The 22,961-nt window shown below is 34.6% G+C and overlaps 1 protein-coding gene across 16 annotated transcripts in view; it reads right to left on the bottom strand.

The window, feature by feature from the left end:
• LOC141507078 (HMG box transcription factor BBX-like) overlaps positions 1–22,961 on the bottom strand; it is a 369,819-nt gene that overhangs the window by 57,659 nt on the left and 289,199 nt on the right. For all 16 annotated transcript variants that reach the window (XM_074214420.1, XM_074214422.1, XM_074214417.1 and 13 more), the window contains one exon: positions 15,946–16,026. In XM_074214420.1, the coding sequence (XP_074070521.1) occupies positions 15,946–16,026 (81 nt within the window). The remainder of the gene's footprint in view (positions 1–15,945; positions 16,027–22,961) is intronic.

The raw sequence follows: 22,961 nt of genomic DNA, 5'->3' as shown, positions 1-22,961 counted from the left end.
CTAATATATATTTTATATATATATTAGAGTATCATTTCCCTGAGGGCAAGGATTGTCTTGCTTTTATATGTATCCTTACAGTTGAGTAGAGTGCCTGGAACATAAATAGTAAATAATAAATGATCTGTGGCACAGTGGGTAAAGTGTAGGAACTTGAATTAGTAAGAACTAAATTCAAATTCAACCTTGGATATTTACTTAGGTGAGTATCCCTGAGCAAGTCACTTAACCCTGTTTGCCTCAGTGTCCTTATCTGTAAAATGAACTGGAGAAGGAAATGGCAAATCACTCCAGTATCTTTGCTAAGAAAATCCCAGATGGAGTCACAAAGAGTCAGACATGTCTGAAACAACTCAACATTATCACCTATTCATTTATCTGTCTAATTATATTTGTGTCGGGGGCGGCTAGGTGGCGCAGTGGATAAAGCACCGGCCTTGGAGTCAGGAGTACCTGGGTTCAAATCTGGTCTCAGACACTTAATAATTACCTAGCTGTGTGGCCTTGGGCAAGCCACTTAACCCCATTTGCCTTGCAAAAACCTAAAAATAAAAAAATAAAAAAAAAATTATATTTGTGTCCCTAATCACCTGGCTAGTTGGAATTAATTTAATGATTTAAGAGTTACACTGTACTTAACATACATCAGTCAATTTGATCCTTACAACAATTCTGTGAAGTATATACTATAAGTGTCATTGATCTCATTTTTCAACTGATGCAGAGATGTTAAACAGGTTAAGAGATGTTAAAGACTTGCTCATTCTTTGTTTTGTTTTGCAAGGCATTGGAATTCAGTGACTTGCCCAAGGTCACACAGCTAAGTAATTACTAAGTGTCTGAGGCCGAATTTGAACTCAGTTACTAGTGACTATGGCATCAGTGCTCTATCCACTGCGCCACCTAGCTGCCCCTAGACCTGCCCATTCATACTATTAAGAGTGACTCCAGGGGCAGCTAGGTGGAATTACCTAGCTGGGTGGCCTTGGGCAAGCCACTTAACCCCATTGCCTTACAAAAAAAGTAAAAAAAAAAGTGACTCCAAATCCATCACTCTTTTCACTACCCTATCCTGCCAGAAATTTTAGTCCATTCTTTTTTTTTTTTAGGTTTTTTTGCAAGGCAAATGGGGTTAAGTGGCTTGTCCAAGGCCACACAACTAGGTAATTATTAAGTGTCTGAGACCGGATTTGAACCCAGGTACTGACTCCAGGGCCGGTGCTTTATCTGCTATGTCACCTAGCTGCCCCATAGTCCATTCTTACTATTAAGAATGATGCTAAATAAAACATTCTTTTGGCAACACCACATTGCCTATATATGTTTCATTATGAAGTACCTCAAATGTAATCACCAATAATTTGATGGGAATTGGGGGAATGAGTATGTACAATACATAAAGTACATATACAATGTGAAAGATACACAATTACCACTTCAGATAAAAAATCAAGTGAATAAAATCATACTGTGCAAAATAATGGATGAACATATGCCATCATTCCAGTTGAACTATCTTAGGCTGTTAGTTAAGGCTTTGAAGCAATGCATTCTTGTGTGAATTACAGATTATTTTATTATCAAAGTGAGTGATAACCTTCTTTAAAACCTGACATGCAAATTAATTAGCATGACCTGTGCCAGACCAGTTTCCTAGGGTTGTACTCAATCTGCACCAAAGGGATTCTAACATTACAATTTGGAATCAAATGCTCCCACTACTTTAGAAGAAACCTGGAAAATTTGCTTGGAAGGTGAGTGCCTAATATATGGATCCATCCCAGGAAAGGGTTAATTTAACACTTCTATAAACAACAATGCTAATTAGGACTGTGCTATACTCTGCTTCTTAGGCTGGCAATCACTACGTGGAGCTACTCCTCCCAAATGCAGCAGTGGTAATTAATCACCAGAATTTTAATTTTACCTCTGCCAACTGAAACAACATAGATGCTTCAAAAAGCTTTGTTCAACTGGAAGGGCCTGAACGTGATGTATAGGGAGAAATCTAAACCCCCCCCTTCTTTGAAAGGGAAAACAAAAGTCAGCATATGGATTCCAGAATATATGTTGTATAAGAAACTATTCCCGCCAAAATGATTCAGCAAATGAGATATGAAATCAGTGGGGGAAAAGAATGTACTTTGGTTTGAGTTCATGTACCAAATAACAAATGGTTTATGCTCCTATTTCCATGGCAAGTGTTATTACAGCTATACCTGAGACTCAGAGTTTATGTTTACTTGGACCTCATTTAGGTGACTGTAATAAACTTGTGCTGAACCGTCCTTTAATCTCAGTATTAAAGACAGTTTCAAATTTAGTTCCCTTCCACAAATGTTAAGAAGGCCAATTCATTCCTTTTATGTGGGCAGCTTTAAAATACTGAGTGCAATGATAAGGGAAAATAATTAATCATGTGTATTAGATAGAGGCAGCACCAAAGAATTCAAAATAGTTTAGCTAGTGGTAACATGCAGGCAAGTATGCCCAAAGTGTGTGCTGGGTGATTTGTTCTTAGAGAGTATCCTCCCATTTGTTCTTTCTTTAGCAACATTAAATTTTTTAGAAGTTTAATAACCACCAACCAAGAAAAATAAGCAAATATTAACATGCCAAATAAGGAGTAAAACTTACCCATATGCTTTATTATTTAATAGAAAAGAACTGAATTGAAAGGCAACAAATAAAAGGATGTGTTTGGTCCTTGTCTTATTCTAAGTTCACTGAAGGTACATTTACTCTTTTTCATATACTGTAATAGTCAATATGAGCAGCTAGATGGCAGAATGAATAGAATTCCGGGCTTGGAATCCGCAAGAATGAGTTCAAATCTGGTCTTATACACAATGTGACCTTGGTCAAGTCACTTAAGCCTGCTATTTGCCTCAGTTTCCCTATTTGTAAATTGAATTAGAGAAGGAAATGACAAACCCCTCCAATTTCTCTGCCTAGAAAAACCCAATCTGAGCCTAAAGAATCTGATGAATAACAATAGTTAATATGCATACAGTTCTGGTTCATTTGATTTTGTTTTCTAGCACTTTGATTAGTTATAGGCAAGTAGGAGACTTGGGGATAGAATATCTTTCCATTCTTTTGATGTTTTTATGGGAATAATTTATTTTTCAATTTTTCAAAATATTTTTCGGATTAAGAATTGATAATGGCTCAATAATCTTCCTGTATATTACAAGGGTACTCTCAAAATGTTTAAGTTGAGACTCCCACTAGTAATGCACAAGAATATTTCTATACAAGTCCAAGATATTAAATTTTGCATTTTTTCCATTTTTTGATATTTTAGTTTTAATCGCTCTATTTGTATCACCTGTACTTGGGAAAATTTGGCACATAGTATAAGTCTAACAGATGATTTTTCCATTAATTCCTACCTCCCTTACTTCCTAAAGTGGTAGTTGCAGGTTGTCTTGATTTGCATTAGGAAATTCAAGCATCACTTCGTTTGATTATTCAGTATTTTTACCCCTTTTTCCAAAAATTGTCTATTAATTTGATTTAGCCAGTACTCCTCTGGGGGAGTATGTCTTTGTTTTAGATGCAAAACCATATATATTTATGCAGTTAAATATAAAAATATATTTTTAATTAAAAACATTTTTGAGGGTAGTGGTTGTTGATAAGTAATGTCAGATTCTTTGTGACACAATTTAGAGTTTTCTTGGCAAAGACACTGGAGTGGTTTGTCATTTCCTTCTCCAGCTCATTTTACAAATAGGAAAACTGGGGGTGGGGGAGGGAGAAGATTAAGAGACTGGCCCAGGATCACACAGTTAGTTAAGAGTCTAAGCCTCGATTTAAACTCAGGTTATCATGACTCCTGCGTCAAGCATTCTATCCATTATGCCACTTAGTTGCCTTGTGAATGTACAAATGCAAATATGCATATATATATATATATATACATATATATATATATATATATGTAAGATTCTGGATCAAGCCTTTATCTAATATAGTTACTATGAATATTTTCATTTTAAATCTTATGTTTTTGAAACATGGATTTTCCTCTAACAACTATATTCATTCTTTCTTTCTTTCTTTCTTTCTTTCTTTCTTTCTTTCTTTCTTTCTTTCTTTCTTTCTTTCTTCCTTCCTTCCTTCCTTCCTTCCTTCCTTCCTTCCTTCCTTCCTTTCTTGTGTCTTTCTTGTTTCTTTCTTTATTTTGGTGGGGCAATGAGATCAACTTATTTGACTTGCCCAAGATCAAACAGCTAGTAAGTATCAAGTATCTGAGGTCAAATTTGAACTCAGGTCCTCCTGACTTCAGGGCAAGTGTTTGATCCACTGCACGACCTAGTTGTCCCACATTTTCTTATTTTTTAAAAATAAATTATTCACTCTTTATATTATTGTAGCAAATTTGGTGTTTTTCTTCTATTTTTCATTGAAGGACTTAGTCTAATGGCATTTAACTTTGTAATAAGTGAATTTAATTCTCACACATTTTTTCCTTCAATCATTTTATTGGAAGGAAACATTTTTAAAAAATTTTAAATATATAAAATCACTTTCAATAACTTTCTGCTCTTATATATATTATGGAGGTTTCTTTACTGACTTTCCCTTTATCAAAGAAAGAAGTTTTACCCTGAGAGCACCATATTTCTTTCACAGAAAGAGCTAGTTTGGTAATCAAATGGCTGGACTTGAATTCCAGTTCTGCCATTACTACCTGTGTAACCTTGGAGAAGTCAGAACCTCTGGGACTTTTGTTCCTTTATTTGCAAAATGAGAAACTGCATGAGATGCCCTCAAATCCATGATTCTATAATGCCTCCTTTCCTCATCTTGAGACCCCATTCAGATCCTCCCTCCACCTCCCACCTTCCTTTTCTCTGAAAAAAACCTGAAACATTTAATGCTGCAGAGGTATACAGATGTGGCTTCAGATAATTACTAGTTGTATGATTTGGGGCAAGTTACTTAAATCTCTATTCACTCTCAGTTTCTTTGTGAAACAGAGCTAATAGCAGGATGTATATAGGGTTGTTTAGTAGACTAAATGAGATATATAGAAAGCACTTTGCAAACTTTCAAGTGTCAAATACGTGTAAGTCGTTATTATCATTAGCACCTGGTTTATCTTGATTTGAGAACTGTGAATTGTTTTAAGCACTTTTCTCCTTGGCTGGAAAGCCAAGTTATTATTGGATAACTTCATTGAAAACATGTACATCTTTCTACAAAATCTTCAAAGAGACAATGTTACAGTGAAATGGGTGTTGGCTTTAGTGGAGATGGAAGAGACCCTAGAGACCTTCTCTTTCAATCTCCCCATTTTACATAAGAGGAATTTCCTCAAAATGAAGGATTAAGGGAGGGATCATTAAGATTCTAAATCTAGAATTGTTTTTCTAAAAAAAGCCCATCCTTTTGTCTCAAAATATAATGCTGAGTTACGCTATGCAAGTAATTCTGAGTCAAGGGTTCACATTTTTATATTTTTGTATATAAAGCATTCCAATTTTTCCAACTACCTCACAAGAACCTGATTCATGTTCTCTCATAAACAATTACACACATAGCAAAGTGTGGCAATTTGAAGTATTTTTTCCTGGTGGTTATAATGTTGGTGTTTAACTTTAATGTGTATAAGAATAAATTCTTAGATTCTTCTTTGGGGTTCTATGAATTCTTTCTTATATATTATGGCTTATTTCTATAACTTCTGTAAAGAATTCTTTAATGATTTTCTGGAGTATATCCTTTCCCCTTCCCCCAATTCTCTGGGATATCAGAGACATTTGCACTCTGATCCTTTCACCGGTTCTGCCAATTGAATCTACATTTTCCCAAATCTAAGATGTCTTGACTGAAAAGTCCTTTATTATATATTTCAATGAAGCTAACTGGATTAAAAATAGGATTAAAAACTGAGAGTGAACAGAGATTTAAGTAACTTGCCCCAAATCTTTTTTTTTTTGGTCTCTGAACAAGAATAACTGACTGATTGTGAATGGGGGGGGGGGGTAATTTGGAACATTTCCCCTCCATTTTATTCAATGAGGTTTTGAAGCAAAGGTCCTGATCACAATCTTTTTTTTTTTTTTTTTTTTTTGCAAGGCAATGGGGTTAAGTGGTTTGCCCAAGGCCATGCAACTAAGTAATTGTTAAGTGCCTGAGGCCGGATTTGAGCTCAGGTACTCCTGACTCCAGGGCTGGTGGTCTATCCACTGAACCACCTAGCCGCCCCCTAGCCGCCCTGATCACAATCTTTTTCAGGAGTTTGTCTTCCTACTCAAACAGTTATCAATTTAAGAACTAGCCTAGCCTCTTTAGGTTATACCTGGCAGTATTTTTCATGATGCATATTTCTCTTACATCTAAATAAAACCAAAAAAAACCCATAAGCTAACATTGTAGTCAATGATTATAAAACCTTATGTCTTATAATAGATTATTTCTAGTATTTTTTTTTAAATGTAGCACCCAGAAGGAATAAGAATGTCTTTTATCCAGGCTGCTCAAATAATTGGGTAGTCTACTTTTTAGTCTAAAACTAAGAAAGAAATAAAGATAAGAACTAAGAAGGAAAACATAATTACAGTATTTCCATAAGACTTAAGAGAGACTGCCCTGGAGTCAGGAGGACCTGGGTTCAAATCTGATCTCGGACACTTAATAATTACATTGCTGTGTGGCCTTGAGCAAGCCACTTAACCCCATTTGCCTTGCAAAAAAAAAAAAACCCTAAAAAAAGACTTAAGAGAGAGCAGCTGTCATCTTTCTTGCATAATGACACTTTTTTAGAGTTTATATAACTTATTTCAAAATAGGTCATAATGTTAATTCTCATGAAATTGGTATGTAGTCAAATGTAGGATATCTTAGGAGCTAAATTGTGTCATGTGGGAATGAGGCTGGTGAAAGTTTCTGGGGGTTGAAAAGATTCCAAATACATGAAAAGATAAGACCTTTCTTAGATGATAACATTTTTAAGTAAATGTCACCTAGATCTCCTCCATTCACATAACCCCCCTCCACCTACTCCAAAAAAGAACATGGTGGTAAGATGCTCTGGACTAAGGAGACCTGAATTCAAATTCTGTGTCTAAAAGCTTACTTCCCACCTTTGCAACCTTGATCAAGTCACCTGAACCTCTATGGGTATTAGTTTTCTTATTAGTAAAATGAGGGAGAAGGCCCTTGATGACACCAAGGCTACTTCCATCTCTGATCATCTGATCTATGATCCATGTCAACAAACCACCAGTAAATATTTAACAACTGGCTCTCCAGGAGCAAAAAGGACACAGACACCCTTCTGAAAGTTTAATCTACATTACTGATGCTTTCTTAACACTTTCTTAAGTCTAGAAAAAAAGCAGTAAAACAATAAATCCAAGAACTGATTTGTAGCATTTGCCAAATTCCTAGAAATAAATTTCCATATTGAAAATCTTTCAGCTTCTGCAAGCTGAACCCAGCACATCCTCTATGATCCATCCCTTTGTGTGTGCTAGGAGTATGGTCTTGGTCTGGAAGGATTGTGCCTATAACTGTCCTTGTTTTGGCTGCTTAGTATTCTTTCTAAAAATTAATTATGGCTCATAATCAATGGAAGCACAATGGGAAGCAGAGAAGACAAACTGAGGTTGAAACTTCAGATTGCAAGGACAAGTGCAAATTGGGGGTGTAATCCTGTGGGGAGTGTGAATATATCTTTAATAATATATGGTAACATTTGTGTCTCTTGCATTATCTAAACAGAATTATAGATGATTTGCAGAGATTTGGAGGCAGAGAATTTCTATACAACAAAATGATGATCTGAAGGAGAAATTAAGACAATGAAAAATTTTAAAATACCCATGGATTGATATAAGAGAAAACAGATAAATTGAGATCTTGGTAGTGACAGGGAGATCTTGCTATATTCACATAGTAGAGTTCTGCTGAAGTTACCAGACTGATCAATCAAGTAGAATTTATTCAGGAAATTTTTAAATATTTCATGCACTTTGACTACATTGTAACCACATTTATTCCAGAAATGAGTCATGGCTTTCCATAAGATTTTATTTATAGAATCATTAATATACATTACTTCTTACCTAGTTATTTATATGATTTTTAAACTAAAGTAGTTTTTCAACTATTTCTGAAAATAAAAGCCATTTTGGGGAAAAATTCCTTCTTGTTCTCCTATTATACATACCAAATGAACTATAACTTTTGTATTCTCCTTGACTAACATGAAACCAAATGGATCAATAATCTGTAATTTTTTTTAAAAGAGCTATTCTGGAGGAATTTAACATCACAGCTATCCTCTAATTCATTTCAATAAAAATTTAGTCTCTAGACCTTAGAGGAAAGTGCACTCCCACCAATGAAAATACAATAAAAAGGTTACTAGACACTGAACATCATAATTCTATTGCACTACTATCTTGTTTTTTAACCTCCTTTTTTTCAGAAGAACTATTTTTTTTTTCTTTTCAAGGCCAATACTTACACAGGTGTTCTAAATTCATTAGTTTACTACCTCTTCTGGGATCTTGTTGCTTTGATCATTCTATTTTCAGTTATCTACAATAATCAAACTCACTTAGGGATATTTTATGTTTTACCATGATCTATTAAACTTTGGGGTTCTAGTTATTTATTCAGTTCCAAATCAATCTAACTGCACTTTCATCTGATATAATTCTTTCCTTCTTGTCCAAATGAACATTGTGAGAGACTTGTTCAAATGTTATGCTGGAATCCCAAGTTTATTATGACTACAACATTCATCTGATTTAGTCTAATAAACACAGACCATAAAAAAAAGAAATGCAGCTAGTCTCTCTGTCATATTCTTAATGAACACATGCTGGCTCACAGTGAACTCTATCTTTCTTTCTAAATGCTCACAAATTCTCCACTGGCATACCTACAACTCTGATTTCAATTATGATGATTAATAAATCTACATTTGTAGCCCTGACTTTTCTCTAAGCTTTATAACTAATATAATCCTTGGATGTTGAGTCTGTATTTTTAAATTCCAAACTTCTACAAGAGAACTCATGATCTTTCTCCACCAAAACTTACTCTCCTTCCTGACTTCCCTATTCCAATTAACTGAAGCATCATTAGTTCTCTCCATCACTTAGGCTCCAAATATGCGGAATCATTTTTTACGCTTTCTTCTAAATCTCTCACAAACAATTAGCAATCACATTATTTCAATCTTTTTAAAAATTAATTTCTCTCAAATCTGTTCTTTTCCAAGGTTAGTAATCCAATCCAATCTCTTATCCTGCTCACTGTCATCTCATACTAACTTATTGTTTATGAGTTTTGTCCTAATCTGGATACTTCTTGTGTTTCAAGGCTGGCAATTATTTGACAAGAAAATAAGCATATTTGCAAAGCATTTTGAAAACTTTTAAGCAGTACATAAATGATAACTGCTGTTGTTGGTATTATTATTGCTGTTATCTGGGGACCTGATATAAACAGGAAGAGAAAAACAGGCTTGCCTCAGTGAGCCAGCAGAGTTGACAGTGAGCCAGCATATTGTCTTTGTGAAATTGTGCACTTATTTTTAATGATCCCATGTTTCTCTGAGATTAAGATCATTTTTAAGAACATCTCTGTCTTGTGTATATATATCTCTGATTCTTAAAACACCATGACTTCCAAAGGAATAATGTTGAGGGGTCAAACAGCAATGGAGAAGCATATGGAATATGAATAGGTTGAAAAATTTTAATGGAGAAAATTATCACTGAGCAGGAAAATTATAATTAAGGATGTCACAATCTCTGACTTAAAAAGGAAGGGATTCATCAACAAGAATGGAATAACAGTTGGACAGTCCACATCCTGCACCATATTATGTTAAAATGTTAAAATATCTCATGTTAAAATGGACCTACTGGAAATTCCCTAGCATGTTGAGTAGATCCCTTATGGAATATTAAAGACAGGACATGGATGAGTATCAGAAAGAATGAGAGGGGCAGCTAGGTAGTGCAGTGGCTAGAGCACTGGCCCTGGAATCAGGAGAACCTGAGTTCAAATCCTGCCTTTAATAATTACCTAGCTGCGTGACCCTGGGTAAGTCACTTAACCCCACTGTCTTCCCCCAGCCCAAATGAATGAGACAGCATGTATTGGCTGCCTCAACTAGTAAACTAGCTTTTTGATGGTAAAGATGGTTTCATTTGTATTTCTAGCACTAACTAACCTAGGTGCTTGATAAATACTTTATTGATTGATTGGAAGGAGTGACAGCCAGTGACAAGATTATATTGCTACAGCTGAGGTGGCTAGGAGGGAAGATGCATAGAGCACTAGGATTTGAGTGAGAAATCCATTCCCATTCAGATCTAGCCTCAGACACTTACTTACCTTGGATAAGTCATTTAGCCTGTTTCCCTTAGTTTCTTAAACTGTAAAATAAAGATAACAATAGTACCTTACCTCCCAGAGCTGTGAGGATCAAATGTGATGTTTGGAAAGTGTTTGGCATTCAGCAGATACATAATAAATGTTTCTGCTCTCCTTTCCTCTTCCCCACAGAACTATATTGTTATTTATCTTCTTTAGCCCTTCTCTACCCAACTAGCTTACAGACACAACAGCAAGGATTGGGACTTCTGAGCTGAGTACTTTTCACATAGTAGATATGCCAGTGAACACCAGTTGATTTTTAACAGTATCTTGCCTGTCACTATTTTCATACTATCCAATTTCAAGAGAGCTGTCATTTCCAAACCCAATCTATCAGCTATGTCATATGGTTGTCAGTCTTAGACACTTGTAAAAAATGTTCTACCTTTAACACACCACACCAATCAAATTCAAGAAATTCAAAATATATTTCTTAAGCATCCATTATCTGAAAGGTCCTACACCAGTTGCTGGGATAAAAAAGACAAAATGAATTGACCCCTTCCCTCAAGAAGTGATTGGTATAGCCCCCTCTGCATGCACATAATGGGTGTTTATTAGATGCTGGTTGGCTGATTTTATATATACACACACACATACATACATACATATATATATATATATATATATATATATGCGTGGGTGGGTGAGTGTGTGCATATACATATATTCTTATGTATGTGTATATGTTCATATAAACATAGATATAAGTGCGTGTATAGTGTCTGAATAAATGAAGTTGTAAAAGGCAGAGATTGGTAATAGCTAAGGGGAATCATAAATTAGGCTTCTGCTTTCTCTACCAAATAGTATATTTTGAAGGAAAATAAAGATTCTGCTAGGTGGAGATGATAAGGAAGTAAATTCCAAATAGAAAATTACTTGTGAATGGAACAGAAGTAGGAGGTGGGGTTTCAAGATGAAGAACAGCTAGCACACCAATCTGACTAGAATAATGAGAAAGGCAAGTAATATGAAATAAAACTAGGAAGCCAGATTTTGGAGAACTTTAAATACTAGATTGCAGATGCTGTGTTTTTACCCTACAAAATAGAATCTTTTCTTTGTCCAGGTAATAATTTTCTTTACATCATTTTCTACAGTCTACTTGTTGATGAAATGTAGTTATTAACATTCTCAAATATATAGAAAGAGATGTTAAAGAAAACATTTTAGGAATATGGTTACTGAAAATTTTAATGGTTTTCGCCTCCAATTCCATTAATATGGTAGTTTTATATATCACACTGGAGGTAAAAAGTTATTTTATTGCAAAACTTAAAATGTTAAAGGTTATCATGACTCATTAAACTGTGTCTGATACACATGCATTCAGTTACAAAAATACAACTGAAACAAATTGTATGAGGTAATAGGAAATTCCAAACTCATGGAATTTCAATCTTGTATTGTGATGTTACTCAGTTGTTTCAGTGTCCATCTCTTCATGTCCCCATTTGAGGTTTTCTTGGTTAAGGTACTGGAGTGGATTGCCATCTTCTTCTCCAGCTTATTTTACAAATGAAGAAACTGAGGCAAATTGGGTTAAGTGACTTATCTAAGGTCACTTGGTTAGTAAGTGTCTGAGGCCAGATTTGAACTTTGGAAAATGAGTCTTCCTAACTCAAGACCCAGAATTCTGCACTATGGCACCACCTAGCTATGCTGTATTTTGATCGAGAATAGTATAAGGATCAAGTATTCCCTAAGTAAGAAATAATGAGGTCTTTTTCTATTGATGATTATTTAGCATTGTCTCAAAGAATAGTGAATGCATTTTTAGTTAACATAAAAAACACTATTTAACAGTATGGTATACCAAAATTCATATTCCACTGATATTGTAATATTGTTATGTTAAACTTATACAGGACATCCAAAAATTTTGTGCAGTTTGAAACTTTTGATATTTGAATTTAACAATTCATCCTGGATATGGTTTGTAGTTATTTATGTTGTTTCTTCTATTAGTCTGTGAGCTCCTAAGAGAACAGAAGCTGTTTGCTTTTTTTTTTTTGCTTTTCTCTGAATTTAGAATATTATCTGGACCACTCTAGGTCTAGCTTAATAAATGCTGGGGCATCTAGGTGGTACAGTGGATAGAGTGCCTCTGGCCTCAGAAACTAGTTAAATGTTCCTGAGCAAGTCATTAAACCCTGTCTGCCTCAGTTTCTTAATAAAGTGAGTTGGAGAAGGAAATGACAAACCACTTGGTATCTTTGCCGAAAAAAAAACCTCAAATGGGGTCACAAAAAGCCAAACATGACTGAAATCTATGAACAATGATAAATGTTAGTTTGTTGGCCACCAAAACCAGTACTAAGATTTTTGGATCATTCTCTATATAAAATTTCAAGTGTCATTTCTTGGGAAATTCCTATTTTCTGGTATGTCTAGTTTCTCCATAAGCATATGTAGAAATAACAAATACAAAGAGCATAAAGACTCAAAATAAATGCATCACCTGTGTGTGTATGTGTATGTGTGTATACACATACATATACACATACCCACATAGTCCAAGGTCCTGCTTCTGACTGCCACATATGGCTATGTGAACTTGAGCACATCACTTAACAACTTAGAACTCCAAGAAACTCACTAATACCATGACTAGCCTTAGTAAAGGGATTTTCTTCACCTTCATTTATGCCAATGAAATCACATATCCAGTCCCTATTTCTATTTACTTTAATGACTGTTTCAGTAATTTTAATTACTGAACTCTTCCATTTGATAGAAGAATTCCCCCAATATGATAGAATTCAAAAATCTGCCAAGACATAGCATCTGTTTCATATTTGAGATTCATTTCCTACAAAGTTAAAGAATGATTGATTGATTTAGCATGCATTACAATTTCATATGAAATAACTTTTTTGCCCAGTTGCTATTCCAATGCAAAGTATTACAAAAGCAAATTGGCCTTTTTATCATACCATGGAAAGAAAATCTCTGGGTTCATACAAATATGAAAAAATATACAAGAGTATTTGATATTGAAGGTTGAGATAATGCTATTTTTGTACTTTTGGGTTACTTGATATTTATTATTAATTTTAAATATTATATATCATGTATCCATAGATATATATGTATATTTATATGCATATACAATTATATATTTGTGTTGTATAAATATAAGAAGTACCCCAAAAGGTTTAGTGTGACTTTATCCTTTTTAAGCTTAAAACTGCAATAAGACTTGTGAGGATTCTTTGGTGATATATTTGGTGATAAAAGCTATTCAGGTACAGGGAATGGTATTTTTACAAATAATCAGGTATGTGAGTTTGTATGTTTATACATACATATATATGTGTATGAGTGTATGTGTTTCAGAGATCTATATTTATATATATTGGCTTCTAGATATGTATATACACATACCAGAAATTATATATATATATATATATATATATATATATATATATATATATATATATATATATATATATATCATATTTTCTCATCATAACAATTCTGAGAAGTAGGCAGTGCAAATGATTATCCCCATTTCATAGATGAGATTTATTGATGTTAGCTGCCTTGTCTAAGAGTAAAGAAGAGTTATAAACTTATAACAAGTTATTTTTCTGGATGTTACTCCAAACAACTATGTACATATTTCTTAATTGCCCCCTGCATCTTCACTAAGCCCCACCATCTATTATTCTTCATCTGCAAATCTCAATGAAAAGTCACTGATCTAATCATGTACATTTACTCAATCAAATTTATATTTGTTTGAGAATTAAATTTTCTTTGACCAGTTCTTTATTTTTTATTTACATTTGAGGCAATGCTTTGCCTTGAAATCACCATATGTTTTTGAGCAACACTCTTCTTTATCAGAGAATTTCTTGGAGCTTTTTTAGGCCATTCATTGTCTTTTCTTTGGAGTTTGTATTTTAAAAAGGTAAGTAAAAGGCCTTGTCCTCATGGTAAAACAATACTATTTACTTATCTCTTTGACTTTCAGGTATTTGAATTGCAGATTATCCTTTGCCTTCTAGTTTTCTAAAACTATAATAATTCAAAATGAGGAGAAGGAAGCCAATAACATTATGTTCTAAGTTCCAGGCTAGTCTTTCCCAAAGGGCCTCTTTACTTAACACAACAGCATATCCAGAAGCCACAGAGTTGGGGTTCAGAAGTGAGGCATCATAGAAGTGTGGCAGCACATGAGCTAGGCTTGGAGTTTGAAGGTTGAGGCTCAAATTCCAAGTTTGAGACTCATTAACCTATCTAAGCTTCCTTAGGACAAAAAATTTAAAGTCTTGCTTCCTTCCTCTGTAAAATGAAGGGACTGGGCTAGATGACTTCTGATGACTCTTTGGAAATCCTACCCTCCTGCCTTCTATTTTTGCACCTCTCTGGTTATCTTCTTATTTTGATAAGAAAGGAAAATATTCTCCTCTGTCAGTCTAGAACCAAAGTATGTCAACTGAGATAAGTCATCCACTCCTTTAGGTCTCAGTTTCCTTATCTGTAAAATGGAAGAGACTTATAGCACCTTCTGAGGCAGGTGAAAAAGATTGTTATGAAGTTCAAATACTATTGCCTGTATAAAGTACTTCACAAACATTAAAGGGCTATATGAGTGTTAATCATCAATTCTCTTGGAAAAAATAGAAGAAATTAATACTGGCACCTTACAAATATTATCTCATTTGATTTGATCCTCACAAAAACCCTGGGATTTGGATGATATTCTTATCCCCATTTTGACAGTTGATGAAATATAGGCAAACAGAGGTTAAGTGACTTACTCAAGGTCACATAGCTAGGAAGTGTCTGAAGATGGATTGAAACCCAGAAAAATAATACAGCCTAGATTTGAATTTGAGTTCTATTAAGAACTAACTATGTGATCCTGACAAAGTCACTTCATGTCTCTGGGACTCAGTTCCTCATTGATAAAATGATATTATTTACTGCTTTTAAAAAATTATAATTCCTGTGAGGGAATAGTCATATCATGAATAAGAGAAAAGTTGACTCTTGCTTGGCCCACAACCTTCCCAGCTACCATCTCTTCTGATCACAAAGTGCACAAAAGTCATACAGAAAGATATAGCACTTGACTAATGCATTCACTCTCTAATGTCTGAGAGTAGTTTAAAGAAGATTTCCTAGATAATGTTGATAAATCATTATTTGTTCAAAAAAACTACTTTAAATGTGGAATCGACCAAGGATTTTTATGTTAATATTGCAACCAGAAGCTGAGCAAATGACCTATTTATTCCATTCCTCTGCCCTCAAGCTAGATATGCATAAACCAGCCCAGAAAATGAAAAACTATCTTGTATTTTTCAAGAGAAAGAGATTTTGCAACTTCCCTCTTCCAATGTTTAACAAACCTTCCTACCAGCAATGTTTTCCCTAAAGTTTAACCTTAATTCCAAACACTATGGTATATTAAAAACTAATTGCTGATATTATTGAGAATTAATAAGTATATTTAAGGGGGTTTTTATGATTAAACTTTTCATTATCTTTAAGATTAAAAGCTACTTGGAAACTCACCTCTGCCAACTGGAAGAGTGCTGACTTCCCACAGCGTTTCACAGGCTCAGGACTACCCAACTGTGAAGTATTTGAAGAGATCTACATTGAAAACAATTCACATAAAGAATGTTACAATACCAGAATGATGGCTATTTGGTCACAAATATTCAACTTTTACTGAATCTCTAAAATACTGCTAGTTCTGCTCAAATACCCAAAGCTTTCTAATATATTCACGTCATCTATTTAAATTTACTGTGCTTAGTTAAATGGGAGTAGGGGAAGGTGGCAGAGGGCAACATTTATTGTGGTCTCAACTAATAAAGCACTGTGCTAAGCCAGAGAGAGAGACTTAACAAAACTCAAACAGTTGTGCCCTCAAGGAGCTTACATTCTGATGGGAAAGAAAATGCCCAAAGATGAGTGGCAACTAAAGAGTGAAACTTTAGCTAGGAAAATTACCACCATAGGTTGGTCAATGAGTAGAACTAAATATTCAATCTAGAAATAATATTGATTTGATCATGGTTCATAGTTCCAGAACAGAGAGGTCAAATGGGAGAGGAAGCAGCAAGTGAGGAGAGAGAGAGAGAGAGAGAGAGAGAGAGAGAGAGAGAGAGAGAGAGAGAGAGAGAGAGAGAGAGAGAGAGAGAGAGAGAGAGAGAGAGAGAGAGAGAGTGAGTAAATAAAGCATGGCTAAGGTTCTATAATAGTCCAAGAAAAATAGAAACCTATCGGGGACATGATTCTAATAAGTAGACTCCTTAGTTGTTATTACTGTAAATCTCAATAATCATAATATGTAGTTTCAAATAAGGCTTAGGTGGCTATTTTTAAGGTGATCATTTTCTTGGCTGTCGTTTGAGAGTAGCATGAGGAAATATTCCCCCCTTTTTGGTTTTTTCATTTGTTTACAGGACAAACAGGAAAAGTCCTGACTCCATCACAAAAAAAATCCATAGAATCAATTTCATTTAGTCAGACACCAATAAAAATTAATGTCCTTAAGACTCCATGGAAAACAAAAAATCAAATTATAAAAATTAGCAGACTGTCATATGTCCCAAGCAAAGAGGGGAAAGTGTATTAAAGATGCAAAGATGTGGTTCCCTAAGCTCATCAATTTTACTAACCAAAGGGTCAGGTCACCTTTTACTAAACGACAAAGTAGCATGTGTTATATAATGGAAAACAAATGGTACAATAACTGCTTAAGTGCAATGAAAATATTTCACTTAAAATTATGTATAATTTTGTCTAGAAATATCTTACAGCTAAATGACACAATGAACAGAATACTAACTTTGAGTTAGGAGGACCTGGATCTGAGTACAGATCTAACCTTTCTGGAATACTTTCTAGCTACATGACCCTAGACAAGTCACTTAATCTCTGACTACTTTAATTTCCTCATCTGTAAAAATAGGGATAGTAACTAACACCTACCTCCCAGGATTGCTATGAGGATAAAATGAGGTATTATTTATAAAGTGCTTTGAAAACCTTAAAGTACCATATAATTGCTAGCTATTATTGTCTATATCAGTTCTATTCTTTATTCTTCCTCCTCATTTTTATAGAAATATTTCTATACTTGTCTTTACTTATGGAATTGTAAAATTCAGATTTGTCTGACTCTCTGTGACCCCATTTGAGATTTTCTTGACAGAGATGGTAGAGGGTTTGTCATTTCCTTCTCTAGGTTATTTTACAGATGAGGAAACTGAGGAAAACAACAGGGTTAAGAGACTTGCCCAAAGTCGCAAAGCAAGCAAGTGTCTGAGACTAGATTTGAACTCAGAAAGATGAGTCTTCCTGACTCCAGACCTGGCCCTCTGTCCACTGTGTTACCTAGTGGCTCCAGTTGTAAAATAGTCCTGGATAATCATTAAGGAACTCAGAAGCTATAACTCTTCCACACTTAAACAGAGCACTCTCAGGACTGACCATCTTTCCCTAACCTTATTCTTAGAGGATCATTTTGGACATTAAAAGGAACAGCCTTTCTGGAATTTCCACCCCATGCTGCCTTTGTGGGTGGGGGGCGGTATCCCAGAACAGAGCACAATGTTGTCTATTTGGGTGGACTTGATGTCTGCTCAGCACATTTTTGAGAAGTTCGAATTTAGGATGATTTTTACACGCAGTCCCCACAGCTTTAGCATAAGACTCCCATGATTACTCTTTTGTAAATTATTCTTGCACAGTTTTTGAAAAACTAACATGGCACATATATTTGTAAGCCTACAATATTTCTTTTTGCCAACATTATTCTCACCTATTAATGTTAATTGTGCCCTATTCAGGCAAGTATAACCTTATATACTTCCTATAGACTGAAGACCAAGTCAGTTAATATTCATTTATCCTATAACATCAGGAAGTGAGATGTTCCCCTATGGTGAGCTTCCCTATTGTTTTGTACAACTGAAATGGGAGAGTGACTAGTGATCAATTTGTTCAGCTAGCTGTAATTCTGTGACCTGGTAGAGAAGTTAGAGCTAGCTTCGGAGTCAAGGTTCCAATTCTGACTGGCACTTAAAGGCTGTGTGGCTCCAGGTAAATTGTTTACTCTTTTGTGCCCCTATGCAACTCTCTGGGACTGAACCAGAACTTCCCTCTTAAACCCATGAAATGACTGGTCTACTAAAAATTGAATTCATCGGTATAAAGAAGATGGGTCTTCTCTACATTCTAACACAGCTACTAAAGCACAGGTATCATAATTTATTTATCTTTATATTTCCCCCTACTTACTTTGGTTTGTTTGTACATAGTAGGCATGTAATTATACAGTTTATTGAATTTTACTGAATTGTGAACCATTAAATAGAAAAATGCTTTTAAAGAGAACACATAATACCTCTTTCACACACTCATTCAGTAATTCCAATAGATTATGGTCTTTATGAAATAATTATTTAGATAATTTTTCAGAATACTGTGGATTGGTCTGCTGCTCAGTCCTGTCAAATTTTTAAGTACAATTAATGCATGAAAAAAATGTCTCTACTATTCACATTACCAAGAAATTCTCAATTTTTCTTGAACATATTTCAAAGATGATGATTTTACAATGATGAAGTTAAAAAAAATACAGCAAATAATTCAGATAATTAAACCCAGAGTTAAATAGAATTGAAAGAGGAGGGAGAAAGCTGGTGCTAGAGAGCTTTCAAACTAGAAACCATAAACATCAGTGAAGAGGATTAGTGATTCCTGGGAGACAATAATTGAATGAAGTATGGGTAATAAAATGAATTAGATATAATAATACATAGGCAAAAATGACCTCACAGGTATAAATGAGACTTTGTGGAAGAGAACTCAAGGGAGGCAGTAGGTCAGTGGCTAGAATACAGGATTTGATACCAAGAGACCTACATTTGAATCTCATCTCAAATACTTACTGGCTTAATTCTCTAGCTTACTCTTTTCAGATGAAAATCTGAAACCTAAAGACTTGTGGCACCCATTTCTAAAGGTTGCAGTGATCCATCCTTTCCATCAGATTCCATAGAGCCCTCAGGGCTAAAGCCGAAGTTTTGTTCAGGATGATAGTGACCTGTAAATAGGGAGGTTTAAAGGAAGGCAGCCCAGCTGAGGTGGACAAAGAGGTGGCCTCTGGTTGCAATGCCTCTTGCCAATTCCCTCTTTCCCATTTGCAGTTTAGCTAAAAAAAAAGAAGATTGTGAAGGAGGACCTTAGCAAAGTTCAAATTCTGTTTAGATGTGAGTTGTTATTAAATAATATTTATAGAAGGATATACTCTACTCTATAGAGTGGACTATCCAAAAAGGTGTGGTAATTATTAGATTAGCATTATTCACTTAAGGATATCCAAGAACAGGATGAATAAAGTCATAGGAAAGAATATTTGAGTCTAGAGTAATAGAAGGAAATGACAGAAAAAACACAGGGCAAACACAGATCCATTTGTCTAAAAAGTGATAAGTAGGTAAAAAACAAATCACAAACCTGGTAAAGAGGTATAAAATAGTGTGATGGGAGACACCAGTTATGTGGATATCTGACAGAGCTCAGTTTTTCCAAAAATAAATTCTTGATTTGCTTTAATGGTAATTTCATTCATTTATTCATAGATGAATCAGAAAGACATTATTTCCTACCTGATTCTGACTATTAAGAAGAAATTAGGAAATAATGAGAAAAAAGGTAGGAAAGAAGGCTTAACAGTATCACACCTCAAACTACTAAACAGTAATCATCAAAACTATTTGATAATGAAGAAATAAAAAAGGGCAGCTAGGTGGTACAATGGATAGAGTATCAGATCTAGAGTCAGGAAAACTCATCTTCCTGATTTCAAATCTTATCTCAGACTCTTAGTAACTCTGTAACCCTGGCAAAGTCACTCTACCTTATTTGCCTCAATTACCTGGGAGAAGGAAATGGCAAACCTTTCTAGTATCTCTGCCAGGAAAGTGCCTCAGATGGGATCAGAAAGAGTCAGATATGACTGAACACTAACAAAAAGAAACAGAAAGGTCAATCAGTGGAAGAGATTATAAACATAAAGAAGCAAATTAATTTAGTAGCCTAAGATTGAAAAAAAAAACCCAGTTAGTGGGGCAAGAATTCACAATTCAATAAAACTGCTAGGAAAACTGGAAAGTCATCTGGCAGTAATTAGATAAAGAAAAACATCTCACACCATATATATGAAGATAAACTCCAAACTGGAAAAGAACTTAAGATATTAAGAATGACATAAATAAATTAGAAGATAATGGGAGAAATTACATTTCAGATCTATGTAAAGGAAAGAATTCAAGAGCCAGCAGAAGATGGAGAGGATCATAGAAACTAAAATGGTCAAATTTGATTACACAAAATTTAAAAGGTTCCGCACAAATGAAACCAATCATCTAAGATTAGAAGTGAAACCAGTAAATGGGAGTAGAGGGTGACAATTTTTGAAATAAGTTCCTCTAATAAAGCTTAGTACTAGAATAAGAGCCATTAGTTCAGCTGATCAATGGTCATATTCAGAGGGAAAAATTCAAGCTATCAACATCCATATGAAAAATGCTGCAAATCACTAATAATTAGAAAAATGCAAATTAAAGACACCCTGAAGGTTCTCCCTTAATCCATCATATTGGCACAGTTGACAAAAAATGGAAAGTGACAAATGTTGGAGGAGCTGTGGGAAAAACAGTATTGCACTGCCGGAGAAGCTGTGAACTAGTCTAGTCAATGTGGGAAAAAAAATTGGAACTATGGCCCCTAAGTTACTAAATTGTACATATCTGTGACCCAGCAATACCACTACTGGGTCTCTTTCTCAAGTACATCCAAGAAGGAAGACAAAGATCCATATGTATAAAATATTTACAGTAACTCTTTTTGTAGTAGCAAGGAACTGAAAACCAAAGAGGTGCTCACCTGGGGAACAGCTGGACAAACTGAGGTATATACATTTAATATTACTGTGCTTTAATAACCACTGTAATTTACTACTGCTGTGCTATTGAAAATAATGAAGTGGACAGTTTCTGAGAAACCTGGAAAGGCTGACATGAATTGATAGTGAGTGACGTAAGATGAATGAGAATACAATAATAACACTGGAAGACGGTCCTGAAAGCCATAAGGACCCTCATCAACATAATGATGAAACATGATTTCAGGACTGAAGATGAATCATGAGACCCACTTTCTAACAGTTGATGAACCTGGGGTTCAGAATGAGGCTGTGTTAAAAAAAATGGGCCAATGTTGTAATTTGTTTTATTTGAATATGCAAAAATACAACTTTCTCTTCTTTCTTTGAAGTGGGGGGGAATAAAATCAATTTTATTATTTAAAAAAAAGATTTAATTTTAAAAAATAGATAAAATGATAATTTAAGACATGACAGTAGAAATGATGGGAAACTTGGGTCAGAAATGACCATCTATCTTTCAGTTTGAGACAGTTAAAGTGGACAGTTTGATCCCTACTTTAGATTTTGGAAGAATAGATTTTCAAGAGTTTAGAGAAAGGATAGGTAGTTTTTTCACATCTTAAAATTCCACTAGAGGAAGTTGACCCAAGAGGGATGGAAAGCCTTCAAGAATCAAATGCTGAAGTTAAAAAACCATAATATTACAAAGAGGAATAAAAACAAGAATTATTCAAGATTTTGATGTCAAAACATAGTGAGCTCAATGACCAAAAAGATTTTTAGAAGATATATCAGGAAGTTCAGAAGCGTATATGATGATGGAAGATGAACGTTAGAAGCCATGAAGTTCAGAGTGCACAGAGGTTGTTGACAAATGCTGAGGGTAATACAATATGTTGTTTGGGGTTTGTTTGTTTTTTAAAACTATGTTTGAAGCAAGAAGAATATTAAAGAAGGGATAGGACTGATATGCATATTTTCTCCTCCAAAAGAATATGAGTTTATTAATAGTGAGGGAATTTATTTTTTTTTAATCCCTACTACCTAGTCCATTGCTTAGTATATAAGAAGCATGTAAATGTTTAAGGATTAACTGATTGATTGCCCTGGCAAATATTACATCACTTTTTAAAAAAGAATAAATAGGGGACAATTAGGTGGCATAGTGGATAGAGTACCAGTCCTGAAGTCAGGAGGACTTGAGTTCAAATTCGACCTCAACCACTGTGTGTCCTTGGGCAAGTCACTTAACCCCACTGACTTATAAAAACAAAACAAAAAAAATCAAAAAAGAGAATAAACAGTGGTCTTTAAGTTTATGGATTTGACTCTGAATATGAGAAAAATTATTGAAAAGGATTACTACTATTATTAAATTATTAAAGGGATGGTATGCGGACATTTTAAAATAATAACTAACTGCCTGAATGGCTTAATTAGGAAAAGATTCATGTTTTTACAGTTACTGGATTGACAGGTCAGTCAATGATTTAACAAATTCTCTCCCACTGATGATTTTCAACAAGATGAGAGATTAGGTTACTTGAACTGGCTGAATTAACAGACTCAAAGAGTAATCATTAATATTAATTTGGAAGGAAGTCTTTATTGGAGTCCTCAAGGA

Source organism: Macrotis lagotis, chromosome 1 (assembly GCF_037893015.1).
Source record: "Macrotis lagotis isolate mMagLag1 chromosome 1, bilby.v1.9.chrom.fasta, whole genome shotgun sequence".
In the NCBI taxonomy this organism is placed as follows: Eukaryota; Metazoa; Chordata; class Mammalia; order Peramelemorphia; family Peramelidae; genus Macrotis; species Macrotis lagotis.
Note: the sequence above shows the minus strand (reverse complement) of the source record. Positions and strands in the feature narration are given on the sequence as shown.